Below are 17,369 nucleotides of genomic sequence, written 5' to 3' on the forward strand. Positions count from 1 at the left end.
TGACAAGGGACAGCAGGGCTGCACGCAGCCCTCCGGAGCAGTCTCCTGGCCAAGGGCGCCACCTCCAGCTGCCCCCCAGCATTTGGGGTTAGGGCAGACTGGGGCGGGGGTCGGCATGGCCCTGGGGCTCCCAGACCACCACACCCAGCTCCCGGGGAGCCCCAGCAGCGGGGAGCATCCTGCCGCCCTGGGCAGGACGCCAGCCAGGGCCCCTCCTTCCTGCCCTGAGCCCAGGGTCTGCTGGCCTGGCGAGCCCCGGAGATTCCAGGTGCAGGGACCCAATCCCCTCACCTTGGCCAGACCTCTGCCCAGAGCCAAAAATGGTGGGGGCAGGAGCTGAGACCACACAGGGCCCTCGGGGAGCCAGCCTGTGAGCCAGCCTTTCTAGGAAAGCAAGCCCATGGTCCGGAAGGCAGGGGGCAGGCTGAGTTCCGAGGTGGGGCTGTACAACCTCCCGCCAGGCACACTCCACACCTGCCAGAGGATGGAGCTCCTGGAGTATTCCGCTGCACCATGGCGGTGCCCCCACCATGAGGGCCCCTCCCATCCATCCCCCTTTTGGGACTGGTTGTTGTGGGGGCACATGTCATCTGAGCATCCCACGCTCTCCCCCCACCCCCACCACCACAACCAAAGCAACCCTCTTGGTGGGCTGGGCTCCAGGTAAGGGCAGTGGGGAGATGCAGCCACCAGGTGGCAGCACTGAAGCCACCTGGTCAATCGGTAGGAGAGAGGGTGGGGGACACTTTCTGGGAGTCACGGCACAAAAGGTAACTGCAGAGCAGGGGGTGGCGTGGGACTGGGGTGGGTCTGGGCTGGCTTCCCCCCAGAGGCCTGGGCAGCAGTGGGACTACAGCTCTGCCCCTGAGTCTCAGATGTACACTCAGGTGCCTCCCTGGGACAGGTTAGTAGCCAAGGCAGGGGGATCGGAGAGGTCAAGGCTCCCCACTTGGGCCACCTCCGGACTCTGTCACACTGAACCAGCCCCCTGCACCTTGCATTCAGGTGATTCCACTGGGTCAGCTCCCCAAGTGGACACACACCTCCTCCCACACAGTTGCCTCCTGGGCCTGAGGCCACTGGAAGCCCAGGCAGTCCCTGCGGTTCTTCGCGCTGGAGACCAGCTGCCTCTGGGTCCCCAGGGTGAGCGTGTGTGGCAGCGGCAGTGGGGGGGGGGGGTGACGGCTGCTGCAGTCACAGCCGGCTCTCCAGGGGACCAGCTGTGTAACCACCATCCTCTGTACCATGGGGACAGACTGCCCACCTCCTGGGCAGGGCACACACAGGCGCTGAGGAAGGTGGCGAGTTCCCCGAGGGAGCAGACAGGGCGCTCTGGGGAGACGGCATTGGAATTATGAACCAGGAAGGTCTCCACAGGCAGATTTATTAGGGGCCTCAGGCCTGGGGCAAACCCACAGGTCTCTTCCCACTCCTGCCACCCAACATTTAACGGGACCCGGACCCCTATCGTCCACCTCGGCCCGCGCTACAGGAGGTTCACCCTGGCCACCACCTGCTTGCAGCCCGTGACAGCGAACTCGCGGCCGGCGACTCGGTAGTAGCTGAGCTGCTCGGCTAGGAGCTCTGCGCGGGCCTGCTCTGGGAAGAAGCCCTCGGCTGCCATCTCCTCCCGGAAGCAGCTGACCACGTCCCGCTTGTCCAGTAGCAAGAAGGGCACAATGGCTGCGGTCTGCCAAAGCGGGTGCTCGCGGACCAAGAGCGCCCTCAGGCCAGAGCTCAGCTCCTCCTCGGCGCGGGCGCCGCGCGTGGGGCCGCTGGGCCACGGCGGCTGCGAGCGGGACGCGTTCTGCAGCACGAAGCGCGTGACCTCCGCGCCCCCCACGCTGCTCAGCAGCACGTAGACGGCGTTGTGGAAGTGATGCGAGCGCTGCGGCTGCAGGAGGCTGTGCAGCTCGTCCAGGAGAGCCTGCGGCATGAGCTCCACCTCGTCCAACACCAGGAGCGGGGTCTTCTCCTCCGCCTCGGCCTGCGCCACCACCGCAGCCACCCGCCGCGCCAGCTCCTCGCGGCAGCCCTGCGGGGCGCGCGGCTCCGGGCAGTGGTGCCGCATGTGGTACTGCAGCACGAGCTCACTGTCCTCGAGCACCGCGCGGAAGTGGCGCGCCAGCAGGCGGCCCATGTGGCTCTTGCCCACTCCGCTGGGTCCGTGGAGGGCCAGGAGCAGTGGGCGGCTGTGTACGTGCGTGGACAGGTAGTCTCGCAGCAGCGCCACGATGCGCGCCACAGCAGCCGGCTGGCCGAACACCGCGCGCTGCAGCGCCTTCTCCAGCCCGTCGAGGTCGTAGCGCTGCTCGTTATCATCCAGGTTCTCAATGGCGTTGAGCACCTGGAAGCCCACGATGGCTACGAGCAACAACAGGCAGCGCTGTGCGCGGCTCCGGCGCTCTGCGCGCGGCCGGCACTTTCGGGAGGTCTCGGGATAGAGCACCACGCGGCTGCGCCGGCGCCTCTTGCGAGGCGTCCTTGTGGACAGCTCTGTGGGGCTGTCGAAAGTGAAGATCTGCGGCTGGTCCGGATCCCTGCGGGGCGCCAGATGCCCGGAGTCCAGCCCGGCGCCTGGGGTAAAGAGGTGCCTCTTGCGCAGGAGGCGTACGCGGCGGCGCAGGTGGACCACGGCGCGCAGCGGCGCCATCACGCTCCTGTCCAGGGCTCTGGGGCCCGTGGCCACGGGCTCCACGCTGGGCTGACCGTGGTCCATGGCACAGAGGCGGCACTCACATGCAGGTCGCCCTCCCTGCAACAGGAAGACGGGAGGGTCTCCAGGCTGACGTCCTGTGGACTGGGACCCTTCACCCGAGAGAGCGCACCCCGCTGGGAGGCCGGAATGCGGCCAGGCGGCCCCAAGGCCCGGGCGTGTTCCCAGAGGTTCGCCCCCTCCGACCAGGAAGCAGCTTCCTGCGGGGCCCCATGCAAATCCCTCGGGTCCTCCCATGAACCCAGGGCCCTGAAGAAGTGGCTGGGAATGGGGGTGACAGGGTGTGGCTTATCGGTCAGCCTCCGGGCTTCCTGGGGGAGGGGATGGTCCGGCCTGCTGCAGATTAGGGGTCAAGAGGGGTCAAGGCCGGACCCCGCCCCCACTCGCAGCTCCGACTGCCAGGCGCCGGGTACTCGGTGTCCCGAGAGGGGCCACAGGGAAGCAGAGGCTGAGACCCTGGAGCTGAGAGACATCTCGCACTTAAGAACACTTGAGGGGGAGGGGGGAGGGTCTGGCCAGAACTTCTGCTTTTCAGAATGGGCCCCATCGCGGCCCCCAGGAAGATGGACAGAAGGGAAGAGTGCAAGAAGGAAGAGCTGCTGAGGGGACAGCTGAAAAGACCCAGGGTGCAGCCCGGGGCCCCCCAAACCATCCGCATACCTGCAGCTGCGTCAGGCCAGGCTCCAGCTGGCCCCCGCCCCCAGGACAGCCCCCCTGCCCGCCTGCACACCGAGGTCCGCTGCTGGGGAAGCAGAAAACGCCGGCCTCCCTCCAAGGGTCAGGCTGGGGTCAGGGTCTGGGGCCTCCCTGGCCAACCGGGCCTAGAGGGGCAGTGGCACCTGCGGGTCCCCAGGGAGTGTCCAGCGCAGAGGAAGCTGGGGGAGGTTTCCGCTTCTAAGCAAAGGAAGTGAGTCAGGGGTGTGTGGCGAGGGCGGGACTTGGGCTGGACGGAGGCGCCGGGCAGGGAGGCCCGCCTGCTTCCCAGGCCCCTGACCAGCAGGTCCCCTACCCTTTCTGGCCCTGCAGGCCTGAGGTGCCTGATCAGCCTAAGGCCACCCCCCTGCCCCAGGACCCCAGGGACATCTCTGGCACCAACCCCCCGCAGGGCCCCTTGGGGAAGGGTAGTCCCCTGCTTTGTCCAACTCCTCAACCCTCCCCTGACCTGTTTGGTCCCCCAAGTAGGGCTCATTTCTCTCCCTCACTATCCCTCTACCAGGGCACCCCCACCCCCTTCCTCTTCCCACGCCCCAGCCTGGAGCCCCGTGGATAGTGCGGCAGGGCAGACACCAGCTCTAGCACCAGGAAGCCAACCCCCATGTGCTCAGGGCCGGGGGGGGGCGGGGGGGGGGCGGCATGTTTAGGAAGAACTCAGGCCCTGCCCCACCAGTCCCCACCTCTGCTCAGACGGCCCTGCCTGTCTCCTACCGCGGTTGGGTGGGCGCGCGTCCTGGCAACAAGCCCAGGCCACCGGCAGCACACTCTGCCCTCCACCCCCCGGGGATGAGTGAGGCCCCGACTGGCCTTGGCACCTGCAACACGCAGGCCCAGCCGTCTGTCCTGTCTGGGGTCCCCCTTCGAAGGCCAACCAATCCCTTCACTGCCTCCCTGTGGCACACCCCACACCACACAGACCCCTCCCCCGAGCTCCAGCTTGTACCTGTACACCGGCACTGGGGGACGGTCACAGGCGTGGTGCTTCCTGTTCCCCGGAGCACAGGACTCATAGGCCTTATGGCGAGGCATGGAGTTCCTGTCCACCCATCTGTCCAGGGGCCTCTGGCAGCATCTCTGTGCCCCACAGCCCTGCTGCCCTTGCTGAGGAGCCACTGCCCCCAGGCCTTGCAGGGCTGGGTGCTGGGAGACCCCTGGGGCACCTCACCCACTGTGTGGCCTGATGACCTGGGCAGGAGGACGCTGCCCTGGCTCTGCCCCAATACCCGGCACCAGGCTTCTTCCGACAAGGGGAAGGTTGGGGTGTCGAGCGTCTCTGGTGGCGGATTCTGCTGGAAGCTGACCCAGCAACGCCCACCCACACCCTCCACCCAGCGACCTCCCGGCTGGGCTGACCCATCTGTTCTGTCTCCGTCTTCCTCAACCTTGCGCCTCAGGCAGGTCCCATCTGCCCATAGGCTCCTCCCGTGGCAGGCGTCTTTCGGGTCCGCTCTCCTGGGCCCCAGCTCTGCCCATCCGAAAGCAACCCAAGTCCAGGCTCCCTGCTTCCCAGAGCTGGAAGCAGCTGGATGGGAACCCCAAGCACCTGCACTCTCAGACCTGACTCCCTGAGAAAGTCCTCTCTCTCGCAGGGCCACCCAGTGTCCTGGCCTCACCCCCCCAGTGACAGCCAGCCACTGCCCCTCCCTGGGTCATTCCCCTCAATGCAAACATACGTTTTCCTTCCTAAGAAAAGCAAGCTCCTCCTAATCACCCCCATCTTTGCCTTCCTCAGCTGCCCCCACACCTGCAGAACTGCCGTCAAAGTCACTGGCCTCCACAGAGCAGGACCTTCTCTGCATGTCCCTGCTGGCGGAAGCAGTGGGGCCAGCCCCGTCTGGTGGCCTTGAGCAGCCTGACAGGATGTGCACACCCAGGCCCTCCCACCCAAGTGTGGCCCACAATGTCGGCAACATCCCTGGAGAAGGTGCCTGGCCCCAGGCAGCTTCTGACGAGCCACTGGCACAGAAACGTTCCTCCCCAGGACTGACCACAAAGCCTTTATTTACACGGAAGCCTCGCCTGCTGAGACAGTGCCTGAGCCGGGGCACCTGCTCCCAGGGAAGGCAGAGGGGTAGGCGGGCCTCGGGCCATGCTTGCTCCCAGGGCGCTGCTGGCCAGGGCAGGAGGGCTCCGTCCCTGCAGGGCCTGGCTGACCCAGCAGCGCCGCGACCTGTGCCCCTGCCCGCTGCCCCCCTCCAGCCACGGGCACCCACACAGGCTGCAGCAGCCTCCGCGCACAGCAGTGGGAGACCAGGTGCAGGGCGTTGGGGCAGAGGCTCTGCTTCATGGCTCTGGCCGGGCACCTGCCTGGGGTGAGGGCACAGGTGGCGTTCAGGCACACAGCTCAAGACCCAGGTCAGGGTGTGGCTGTGGCACCAAGGGGGTGGCAACCCAGTGTCCCAGCCCAGCCCACTGCCCACCCCCAGGAGCAGCTCTCTGCCTCCAGGAGACACGGGCCCTGGTGATCTGAGGTCAGGGAGCCTCTTCCCGGCAACCAGGGCCAAGCGGCCCTGCAGGGCCCCAGGGGAGGAAGCGTCAGAGCCCAGCTGAGGCTGGCACAGTGGGGAGGGGCAGCTCCAGGGCTGGGGTCTCGACAGCCTGGGCTGGGCTGGGCTTCTGATGGTCCAGCTGCTCCAGCTTCTCCCCGAGCTGGGAGTAGAGCTCCTTCACCGCCTCTCCACTCTGTGGGGAGTACAGGCTTGCGGTCAGGCCCCCGGTGGGGACCCCCGGTGTGAGGCTTGGGCGTGGGCGGCACCCACCTGGCTGGTGGGCTCCAGAGCCTTCTGCAGGGCCTGCAGGCGGGCGGGAGCCACGCGGGGGTGCAGGTGCAGCAGCAGCCGCAGCACGTGCCGCTGCACATTCTCCTTCCTAGAAGAAGTCGCAGCGGCTGCAGGGGCTGCTGCAGCGGGACCCACGGGAGCCGCCCGGCCGCCCACCCGGCAGCCCAGGTACCTCGGAGAGGCCGTGAGCAGGAAGCCGTCGAAGAGGCTGCTACAGAAGTCCTCCAGGGCGAACTCGTCAGCCAGCAGCGCCAGGCTCCCCGTGAGCAGGTGCAGGAAGATGTCGCCGAAGGCCAGGTCTCCGAAGGCCTCCGCTGCGGGCACAGCGGGCGTCAAGCCAGCTGCCCACCACCCACGCCCTCGCCGGGCCAGCCCTGGGCCCCGCTCCCAGAGAACCCTGGGGGCAGGGAGGCAGCCCTTCCGGGAGCGGACGTCCCCCTGTGGGGAGAGCCAGAGCAGGCCTGTGCCCACACGGGGACGCCCTGGGCCCAAGTGGGAGGCGGGGCCACAGCGAGGGAGCCTAGAGGACTCTGGCCTGAGTGGGGTCTAGAGGACAGCAAGGGGACAGACAAGGCAGAGCACCGGCCGGGGGTGCTCCATCCTCACGGAGGGGACAAAGCAGAGGAACACTGTGTTTCTTTGAAACCATGGACATCAAAACCCGAAAGAAATAGCATAAGGGACACGAATCTCTGCACAAGCAGGGACGGGGCACCTGGTCAGTCTCCCGATATACACAGACCAGCCAGACAAAAACGGGGGACCCCTGGGAATGCAGCCCCGGCGTGTCCGAGGCACCCCCGGCGACACGTCGTTAAGAACGCCCTTCCCCTGTCGGCACACTGGCCACGCCACCCACGGACGGTTTGCGGGGCGGGGCCACACACGGACCCAGTGGAGGTGGGCGGTGGGCACAGGGTCGCAATCCCACAGTAAGAAGTGGAAAAACAAACCGAAGAGAGTGTGTAAACTGACGCCTGTGCTTCCCAGAACCGCCAGTAACAGAAACCAGGAGCGGGTCCCTCCTGCGCCTGCCGGTGGCTACAACAGGTGGGGGGACACTGGTGCCCCGGCCACAGCAGGACACCTGTCTCCAGCTGACCGGCAGAGGACAATAACGAGAGCAGCAAAACCAGCAGGAAGGACGTGGCACACACGGCATCTGTGACCCTGTTCCTGGGTGTGCCCAGAGACATGCCCCGTGACCCGGAAGCTAAGGGGCCAGAGATGGGGAATGACCGCACGCAGCCCTGTGTCCGCGTGGGGTCCCGCTGAGGGGGAGGTGGACACGGGAGGGCCAGTCAAGACGGACAGACCTGGGGACAGGAGCAGTGGGACAGGGGCCGTGGAGGAGCAGCTGGCCCTGCCCACACATGGACCGGAGCCTTGGACAGCCACATCCGACAGGCTCTGACCTCCAGAACGGGAAGGGAGCGAGTTCAAGCTGCGGGTTAGGTGGTGGCTGGGTGTTAGTTAACACCCACAAAGGGACAGCTTCCTCCACAGGGGGAAGTCGGGAAGCAACTCGAGCTTCCCCATTGGACGCACCAACGACCTGGAAACACACTCAGCGAGAAACGCGCATGACCTTCACGCAGACCCGACCCAGTCAGCAGAGGCCCCCGGGGCCGGGTGCGCGTGGGACAGCCAGGAGCTGCCAGAACCCGCCACCCACCACCCCACAGCCTGCAGCCCACTCCGACCTCCCTCCTTCCTGGCTCCCAGTGCCCTGCCCCCGCTCCCCCAGGCTCTTTACCACCTCGAGGGGCTCGCCTGAGGCCGTCAGGGCCACACTCCCTGGGCAATCGGGGTGGCTCCCCCGCCACCGAGGGCTTCCGGACGACAACAGCAGTGGTGCCCTCCCACTCCTGCTCTGGGACAGCGCCCAGGGACCCCCACTGCGTGGGGGCACAAGCCGGCGACGCCCACGGACTCACCGAGCCCGGGCAGCAGGCGCAGCAGCGCGTTCTTGTTCCGCTGCTTGGCGACATGCAGCACGTAGTAGAGCCCCACCTCGCAGGCCATGCGCTGCTCCTGCAGGAACCTGCGGCACCAGCACCCAGCCCTGAGTGGCGCCGCCTCGCACGGGGGCTGAGGGCCCGGCCCTCACCCACACCCTCCAACCGTACTTGGTGAAACTCTCGGGAAGCGTGTTTGGGTAGGCGGCCGGGCCCCTCTCCTCAGCAGGGAGCTTCTGGTCCACATTGAAGGCATGGTCGTCCACCACGAAGGACATGAGCGTGGGCAGGAACCTGGTGACGAGCTCCGCCTCCTGGGGCAGGAAGCCGAAGGCCCAGGGCTTGGGAGCTGCAGCCTGGGGCTGCCCGGCTCCACCCCTGGGCCACCACGCCCATGCCAGTCCCTGGCACGAAAGCCAGGGGAGGCCCTGCCAGACCCCTCACCATCTTGGGCTCCTTGAAGACCTGGCTGTCAATCATGTCCCAGGCCCCCTGGCCCAGCGCCAGCAGCCGCAGCAGCAGCAGGAGGTCAGGGCTGTCCTGGAGGGGGAGGGGAGGGGCCTCAGGTCCGTGCCCTGAGCCCCACTGTCTCCCGACCCCGCATGCTGTTCAGCAGTGAGCGGGCACCAGGACTTCACTCCCAGGCCCCCAGGCACTGGCCGAGCATGGGGGGGGTGTGCAAGTGGAGGCTGCATGCTCTGCTCAGGCGCCCACCCGGAAGGCAGCCCGTGGCCAGCGGAGCGAGCTCACCCTGGGCAGCGTCTCCTGGCCGACCAGCTCCTGCAAGTGCCGGACTGTGCTCAGAGACAGGGTGTTGATGGCGAAGGGGTCGCACAGGATCATGGACAGGTCCCTACAGAGACAGACCATGGAGTTAACACGAAAAGCTACTGACCCACAGGGGGCAGCCACAGGCTGAGCCACCTCGGCCTGTGACCCGGCAAGATGGCCCACTACATGCAGTGAGCCCAGGCCACTTTGGACCCCCTTCCCCAAAAAAGCTCACAGTTCCAAAACCTGCATTGAGCTAACTCAAAATCCTGCAGAGTTAGAAAAGTTCTCAAGAAGTTTAGGGCACGTTTGGTTCTGAGGGCCTGACCCAGACGGAGCCACTTCTGCCCAGGGCCCCACACGTGTACAGGAAGGGCCCCCGCCACGGGCACTAGGGTTGAGTCTCAGCTGTGAGCACAGGCTCCTGGGCATTCCTCTAAAACAAGCTGGACCAGACACTGCAGCGGACATAGTGTGCTCGCCACATGCTGGAAGACGGGACTCTGGGGGGCTGGGGGGCCCACAGAGGCCAACCCTCACCCCAGAACTTGCTCTTGACCCTTCTTCACTCCGTCGAGGAAGCCTTGCAGCTCCCGGGCCCTCTTGCTGTCCACGAAGCGCTCCCGGATGCAGGCGTCTAGACACCAGGTGAACTGCAGGGGAGCACAGTCAGGGCCAGGCCGGGGCCACACGGCACACCGCTCCCCCAGGGCCCGCTGGGTCAGAGTGTGTGGAGACACAACATCTGAGTTTTGTTCTAAGAGGGGCCCCTGTCAGTCCTGGGTGACTGCTCAGCTGGTTGGTGCCACCTGATACACCAAGGTGGGCTCAGTTCCTGGTCAGAGAACAGGCAAGAATCAACCAACGAGCGCACCTGTCTCCCAAACCAGTAAGTAGTAAGAGCCCAGGTTGAGGAGAAGTCAGAGGAAGCAGGACGGAAATCCGAACCCACAACAGCTCCCTCTCAGCAGGAGACCCGTGGTCCTCGTTACCCTGCCGGGGTCTCGGCGCAGAGCCTGCCGAACAGCTGGGGAGGGTGTGGATTTGAGAGACCTGGGTTTCTGCGTTTTACTAATAAATAAAAGTTGTCTTTGGTATTCATCCCCCAAAAAACAACAATTAGGGAAATAACAAGGGCCCCTTTCTGGCGGCCCCTGCAGTGGGTGTCAGCGCAGACGCCCAGGAGGTGAGGCCCCTGGGTGCTGGGGCCGTGGAGCCCGGCGCTCACCCTTGAGCAGCCCAAGGGCTGCGGGGCACCCAGGCTGGACCGCAGGGAGCGACAGAGCACACAGGTGAGCAGATGTGGCCCTGGAGGGCGCCCACCCCCGCCCCGCCACCGACTGGGCAGCAACGGTGCAGGGGCGGCTGTGTGCTTGGGGGTCCGGTGGACAAGCCATCAGAGCCCAGAGGTAGGGACCATCAAACCCCCAGAGAAGAGAGCAGAGCAAAGGGGGCCGGGCCAGGCGCCTGGCAGGGCGCCACCTTGTGGCAGGGGTCCACGGAGCAGATGTCGCCCACGTCCAGGTCATGCAGGGACATGAGCAGCTCAGCCCGCAGCGTGCAGTAGTGCACGTTCCGTGTGCGCAGGAAGAGTGTCCGCAGGAACTGCAGCACCATGTCGTACAGCTTCACGTTCTTCCCCACCATCTGCGTCAACTTCTGCACCACCTGTGGCGGGACCCCACGGCCGGTGTCACCAAGGGCCACGGTACAGCTTCTCCAAAAGGCCACTGGCCTGTCATCCCAGACTCCGCCAGTGGCCCCAGGAGGTCCGGCCCCTGCTCACCTGGGCAGCTGACTCAGGCCCAGGTGAAGACACACGGCAGTTACTGCCCTCAATGCACAGAGTTCTGCTGCCACCTGTCCCACCTCCTGCACCTGCAGGGGTCACCTCCCAGCACCTGCCCCACTTGGGGCTCAGGCTGTGCTGCCCCAGCCTATGGGAGGGGCTCTGCCTGCTGTCCCCAGGCTCTGAGCAGGAGCAGGGTGATGGTCCAGCGGGGTGATGGCCATGCAGGGCAGTCTGAGGTGAGGGAAGCCCCCAGGCACCAGGCTGGACACAGCAACAACAACTGACACGCACCAGCCCAGACCCCAAGCCCCCTCTGCCTCACACACACACGGGGGGGCACAATGTGGGGGACCGACTCTCAGGGCAGCTGGTCACACACCCAGGGCTCCAGCGGCTGTGACACACGCCGAGAACCACAGGGTGACACGTGGACCTGCAGCCACCTTCTCCCCTTGCAGTGGCACAAGACACACAGCAGGGCCCTGGCTGGGAGAGGGCCGTGAAGAAGGGACAGATGACCACGGCAGCCCCCAGCCAAAGGCCCGGCTCCCCCGAGGTGAGTGGGGAGGAGAGGGCAGGCACAGGGATGTCCTCTTGGCCCGTCCGGGACGCAGTGACCAGCCCCCAGCCAGAAGTCAGGGAAAACCTCCGGCTGCACCCTACCTCTCCCCACACACAGACCCCAGGGCAAAGCAGAGTGTGAAAGCATGTGATTGAACACACTCCACCACACTGCCAGTCTGGCCAACTGTCACCGTCACCTCCCTCCTGGGGGAGTGGTCATCCTGGAACTGGGCTGTGCAACTCCAGTGACCTCCAACTCACTGGCAGGGCAAAGTGTCTCCAGTGGCTCGGCCCTCCGACCAAGGGCCCCCCCCTACCCTGCTCACCGGCTGGCTCTCCGCTCTGGCCCCACCAGCCCCGAAAGCCCAGCCTGCCCCTCCTCTAAGCCTCTGCTCACGTCTGGCTCCTCTGCGACCTCCCATCTCTGCAGCCCTTGTCCACTCCTCAACCTCTTGGTGACTAACATGTGATGTTTACTGAATACTGCTCCTGCCCTTGACTATGAGTGCCCCGAACTCCAGGGCTGCTGAAAAGCCCAGTGCCTACAGCAGGAAGTCAGCACTCGAGAATGTCTGTCAGCCCTGGCTTGTGTGGCTCAGTGGATTGAGAACCTAAGGGTTGCCAGTTCAACTCCCAGTCAGGGCACATGCCTAGGTTCCCGGCCAAGTCCCCAGCTGGGGCCGTGAAACAGGTAAACAACTGATACATCTTTTGCATGTTACTGCTTCTCTTCCTTTTTCTCTCTCCCTTCCCCTCTCTAAAAATACAGTAAGTGAAGTCTTAAAAAAACAAAACAAAACACGATTGACTAAAAAAGTTTGTCAAAGTATCTAATGACTGACATCTAAACACAGAAGTCATCCCAGAGCTGAGAGAAGACATGCTGAGCTTAACGGAAAAGACCTGCCCACTGGCAGGTGCCGAGTGTGTGAAACCCAGAAGATCCCCACCGAGCGCAGTGTTGCAAAGCCCCCTCCTACTGCTCCTGGAACAAAACGACCCAGACACTCAGGGAGGCGGAGAAGGGGCTTGCCTGTGCGGCCCGCCCACCACGCCACCCCACACACGGCCCTGCCCCTGCCTCACCTCGCCCTGGCGCCTCGTTTTGGGGGACGGGCTAAAGAAGTTGTGCAGGACAGAGAGCTCCGTGCTGAACAGCGCACTCTCCTTCTCCAGGATGTACTGCTTCAGCAGTGGGGAGACCTCGTCGCCGAAGAGCGCCTGGTTGTCCTGCCAGATCTGCCGCTTCACCTCCACGGCGCAGGCCCGGTACAACTCCTTGTCGGCCATGACCAGCTTGAGCTTCTTCTCGGGGACCTGCACAACCACACCAGCCGCCTGTGAGCAGCACCTGTGCCCTGGGCACAGGTCAGAAGGCCTCGGTGCCCCTGCCCTGCAGAGGCCCCCTCAAACCCTGCCCCAACTGAAGGGGCACCTGAGGCCGCCCTTGGGCCCTGGCAAGGCAGGCAGACACACTGAACGCACACAGCCCTCTCCCAACGAGGGCTGGAATGCCACACTTCGGTCTCTGTGAGGCTCAGCAGGGAAAAGCCAGCCCAGAGAATGCAGGTCCCCGCTGCCCTCGCCGGGCAGGCAGCCCGGGAAACCCCCGGAGCCCACCTTGGGCAGGTGCTTCATGACGCACATCACCACCGGCTGCAGTGACGGCATCTTCACCAGGGAAAAGCTCTTCTCCAGCAGGTCTTCCAGCTTCTTGTACCTGGAGACACTCAAATGGCTGAGGAAGCAGCCGCCTGCCTGTCCCCAGGGTCAAGTCTTCACGGGCGAGACACATGGAGAAGCCCCTTTTTCAAGCAGGAACGTGTAGCCAAGGGGACAGCAGTGCTACTACCTCTGTTCCCACACTGAGAAGGCAGCTGCACTCATCGCCTGCCCACCCACCTTTCCTCGGCCTTCCCCTCAGAAGCAATGGCAGACACGCGTTCCAGCAGCTTGTCCCGCAACTCGTCAAACACCGACTGGTGGAACTCCAGCCGAGGCGTCCCGTGCAGGTCCAAGAAGGGCAAGGCCGACTGCAGGGACGGCAGCAGCACGCCGTTCTCTGTCTGAAGAAGCAGAGGATCAGCATGGAGTCAGTCAATTTTGCTTTTCTGCGGCAACTACAGCAACCAGCCATAGGTACGTCTGGGCAGAGACCCCAGATGCGCCGTGTGTACAGAGACAGCTACAAGGATGTTCCCAGCAGTGCTGGTTCTAACTACAAAAACTGAAAGCCACCCAGATGGCCGCCCATGGGGCACTAGCTCAGGACACCTGGTCCCTTCTTCCCGGGGGACAGACGCAGCGATCAGAGTCAGGGAAATCTGCCCGCTACCCACGCGACCCCGCCCTCCTGCCGGGATCCCGCGCTGACCGCCCGGCCTCCGCGCCCCGTCCCACCTGAAACTGCTCGATGGCCTTGAGCGGTTCGGTGCAATTGGTAAGGGTCTCCTTCAGGTCCTCGCCGTTGGCCACACCCAGGTCCTGCAGCCCCGCGAACATGGCCGAAGCCCCCGCCCCAGCCCGGCTCGGCGCCCCATCGCCACCGCGCTCCGCCGACGTCGCCGCGGCCCCCGCAGACCCCCCAGCAGCCCGCTCGCTCGGGCCGCGGGGGCCGCCTGAGCTCCTCTCCGCCGCGCCCTCCAGTTCGGCCAGGTGCCTCCAGCAGCGCTGCTCCGCTAGAACCGCAGCCGCCCACTTCCGCCACGCACGGCCAGTCCACCCGCCAACCCGCCCCTTCCGGAAATGCTGCCGCTGCGCAGAGGCTCCTGGGAGAGAAGGCACGCCGGGCTGAGCTACGGAGAGGGACTGCGACGCCCAGAGCAGCGCCTCGCCAGCGAGGCCCCGCCCCGTCGACGTGACCACGCCCACCTGCCGAGCTTGGCCCTGTGCCTTTGCAGCTTCTGGGGCCTAGGCCACAAACTCGGCCCGGCGGGATTCGCCAGCTGTCCCGCCACCGGCCTTGTCCTTCTGTCTGGGCACAGAAGAACCTTTGCCGAGCCGACGGGGCGGGAGTTGCGGGTACCGCGGCGGAGGGCGGGGGGCGCGGGGGTAGCCGCTAGATGAATTTCAGAACCGACATTTCAGCCGATTACGTCTTATGGAAAACCACCACAGTGGCCCCTGACGTTAATAATCGGGTTTATGACAGACCTAGAGGGAGAAGGGAGCCCCTGTGGGAGGCGGTCGCCTCGCGTCACAGCGAGAGCCCCCCCCCACCATTGCAGCACCCTAGGGTTACGTCAGAGCTCCGCCGGTCCTGCCAGCCCCGCCCCTAACTTCCGCTTCCTGTCTGCAAGTCGCTGCTCCATCTTTGTGCTTGCTGTGAGCTCTTTGGCGGCGGGCGCTGAGTTGCAGTTTTCCTCTTGCGGACGAAACCCTTTTTGGTGACAGGCATCTAGTCGCTTGTCTTTTACAGTCGACGTGTTAGGAGCTCATTCTGGATCCAGGGAGGGGGAGCCCAAGCGTCAGGGCAGGTGAGCGGCCCGGGCGCTGCTCGCCCTCGGTCTGGGAGGCCTCGCGTGGGTCTTGTCTTGGATCCCGCGTCCGCGCCTCGTGCCTGACTCTCTCTGCGCTTTACTGGGAACTGCTTACCGTTCTCTGTTAAAAGTCTCTTTTGTTTGCCTGTAAGGCCTCGATTTGACAGGTAGGCCCGTTACCTCGGGGATCAAATCAGGCTGCTTCTTGAGACAGGCTAGTCTTCGGCCCATACGTTTTTGTTTTTTGTTATACTGACAACTTATTGTTAGGAAAATACTATTTTTACCTTAAATCTCAAGTCTCAAACATTTTTACGATGTGTGTGACTAAATGGTTTACTTAGTATATGTTATTGATTATGCTATTACGGTTGTCCCATTTTTTCACCGCTTTATTCCCCTCCGTCCTGCGTCCCCCTCCCACCAGCATTCCCCCACCTTAGTTCATGTGCACGGGCCGTACACGTAAGTTCTTTGGCTTCTACATTTCCCACACTACTCTTAATCTCCCCCTACTTTGTATCTCGTTTATGCTTATTACTCCCTCTATGGCCCGTTCTTTTTGGGACAGGGGCTGCTTCTACTGAGACCTGCTAACCTTCAGCTCAGTTGCAGACTGGACTGCCTCCTTGAAAGTGCCCAGCAGTTGGCCCGGCTTCCCTCGTGTGGCCTGACCCTGACCCTCGAGTGGTCAGGCTGTCCTAGAGGTTGGCTGGTATCTGACCTGCCGGAGTCGTGTGCATTGCTTTTGGCTCTTGCTCTAAAGAAATCTCTGGAAAGTAGGGTTTCGGTTATTTAAAATGTTAAGGCCTCCCCTCCTCCAGCCACCCTTATGTTTGAAAACTGAGGTCACCCCTCATGGACATATTTAACTAAATGAACAGACCCGACCAAAAGTAATTCAGAATCTCGGTGGCCACCATGGGGGACCATTGAGATTTCTACACTGACTCTTACATCCGCAGTGGACAACAACGGTGCTAAAATTGGCAAAGATGAACGGAGTGCCCATTGCCAGTGGTATTTTGTAGCTTCCAAATGTTACTAAGAATCTGAAGTTGTTTTATGAAACCAAAGTTTTCAGAGGCTACTATCAGAGGCTAATTATCAGAGGCTACTGAACTTTTTAAAAAATTTTTTTGAAAGAATTTACTTATCTTTAGAGGGGAAGGGAAGGAGAGAGGGAGAGAAATAGCAATGTACAGTTGCCTCTCATGCATCCCCTGCTGGGAACTGGCCTGCAACCCAGGCACATGCCCTGACTGGGAATTGAACCGGCAAACCTGTGGTTTGCACTGAGTTACACCAGCCAGGGCTACTACTAAACTTTTAAAGAGAGGAAATAAAAAGACTCCGGAGCTGCCTGTTCGCCTCTGGCCCAGCGCAGCCTTGCCCATCACCGCCCCTCCACTGTCTCGGGCTCCGCGCCACCTTCCTTGCCTCTGGTGCCACTCTGAGTTTCTGATAGGCAGTAAGTCACATACGGTCTCTACAGGAAAACTGGGTGGTGAGCCGCAGTTAGAGGACCCTCGCTGACTGGCTGCAGAGTCCGACGTAGATATTCACGCCTGCCAGTTTGGGTTTCCAGGCTCGTATCAGCTGTTGAGCTGCCAGTTGGCGGAGACCTGCTCCGCACTGGATGAGACTCACACGATGCAGCCGTCCTGAAAGGGATGTGGAGAACCCAACCTCTGGTTTTTGGCAAAACCCTCCAACTGCCCTGGCTGAGACCTCCGAGAGTAAAGCCAGTAGACTTTCCCGAAGCCTGTAGATTGGAGCAGGACTCGAGCTTGCTGCTGGAGGCCTGAGGGTCCTGTTTGCCACGGTTGTAATCGACCTCAGGTGGTTTTTAAGGAAAAAAATTTGCCTTGCCTTCTACTCGGGTAGCGTTTACCTGAGTTTATTAAGTGGCTGAACGGAGAGACCTTTCTTCTGTAGAATGACCGGGATGGATGGAAGCCATGCCCACTGCAGATTTACTTAAAATGTGACACATTGCTCGAGTTTTAGGTGAGTCAGCGGAAGGAAAAACTGCTAAAATTCTTATAGTTTTCAGTATGGCCAGTGAAGGTCCCCACATACACCGCCAAGCCCCCAGTTTCTGCTATGACTGCAAAGAGCCAGGAAGCGCCCTTACAAACACCAGTGCTCAGGCCCTCAGGCCTCCAGCCAAGTTCCTGGGACCTCCCAGTTCCTGGTGACAGCTGAGGCTCCAAGAGGGATGGAGCTGTTCCCCACCTCCCTCTTTCCGCTCGGAGAAAGCACTGTCCGCATGGGGGTCAGTCTCCTTGGCTAAGGTTACAGCAGGGCTCTGCCTTTGTGGTGGCCCGCGCCCCCCCCCTTCCTTCTGCAAAGTACCTTCTTCACTTCTGTCCGTTCCGTGTGCTCGCCAAGCCTGCACTTGCCCCATCGCATCCCTCCTTTTTCCTGAATAAATCCTGTTTGGTGAATATCCAGTGGGTTCTGTTCCACGGTCATTTAGCACGTTATTTTTGCTTGAGGGGACCGAGCACTGCCGCCCTAGAAGCTCCTTGCACCGGGTGCGAAATGCCCTCCCCGGGCCTGTGCTTTTGGGGTGGCGCCCACGGAGACCTG

At 63.1% G+C, this 17,369-nt stretch overlaps 2 protein-coding genes across 5 annotated transcripts; both read right to left on the bottom strand.

Annotated features, from left to right (window-relative positions):
- Nucleotides 1-1,368: 1,368 nt before the first annotated feature.
- Nucleotides 1,369-5,332, bottom strand: TOR4A (torsin family 4 member A). Of its 4 annotated transcripts, XM_053667771.1 has the most exons (3): nt 4,374-5,167; nt 3,377-3,610; nt 1,369-2,755 (listed from the first exon to the last, which is right to left on the bottom strand). In XM_053667771.1, the coding sequence occupies exon 3, from the start codon at nt 2,717-2,719 to the stop codon at nt 1,487-1,489; it is 1,233 nt and encodes a 410-aa protein (XP_053523746.1). In that variant the 5' UTR covers nt 2,720-2,755; nt 3,377-3,610; nt 4,374-5,167; the 3' UTR covers nt 1,369-1,486. The 4 variants fall into 4 exon arrangements, with proteins under 4 accessions (XP_053523746.1, XP_053523748.1, XP_053523747.1 ...); XM_053667773.1 differs by lacking the exons at nt 3,377-3,610; nt 4,374-5,167 and adding an exon at nt 5,175-5,332; XM_053667772.1 differs by lacking the exon at nt 3,377-3,610.
- A 79-nt stretch (nt 5,333-5,411) lies between these two features.
- On the bottom strand, nt 5,412-14,036 carry NELFB (negative elongation factor complex member B). The gene is made up of 13 exons (XM_037127730.2): nt 13,696-14,036; nt 13,198-13,361; nt 12,916-13,015; nt 12,382-12,612; nt 10,422-10,607; nt 9,480-9,592; nt 8,919-9,021; nt 8,613-8,708; nt 8,340-8,482; nt 8,148-8,254; nt 6,383-6,524; nt 6,190-6,298; nt 5,412-6,112 (listed from the first exon to the last, which is right to left on the bottom strand). Exons 1-13 carry the CDS (start codon nt 13,795-13,797, stop codon nt 5,966-5,968), a joined length of 1,743 nt encoding a protein of 580 aa, XP_036983625.1. The 5' UTR covers nt 13,798-14,036; the 3' UTR covers nt 5,412-5,965.
- Nucleotides 14,037-17,369: the final 3,333 nt, after the last annotated feature.

Source organism: Artibeus jamaicensis, unplaced genomic scaffold (assembly GCF_021234435.1).
Source record: "Artibeus jamaicensis isolate MK-2021 breed Jamaican fruit bat unplaced genomic scaffold, CSHL_Jam_final contig_471, whole genome shotgun sequence".
In the NCBI taxonomy this organism is placed as follows: domain Eukaryota; kingdom Metazoa; phylum Chordata; class Mammalia; order Chiroptera; family Phyllostomidae; genus Artibeus; species Artibeus jamaicensis.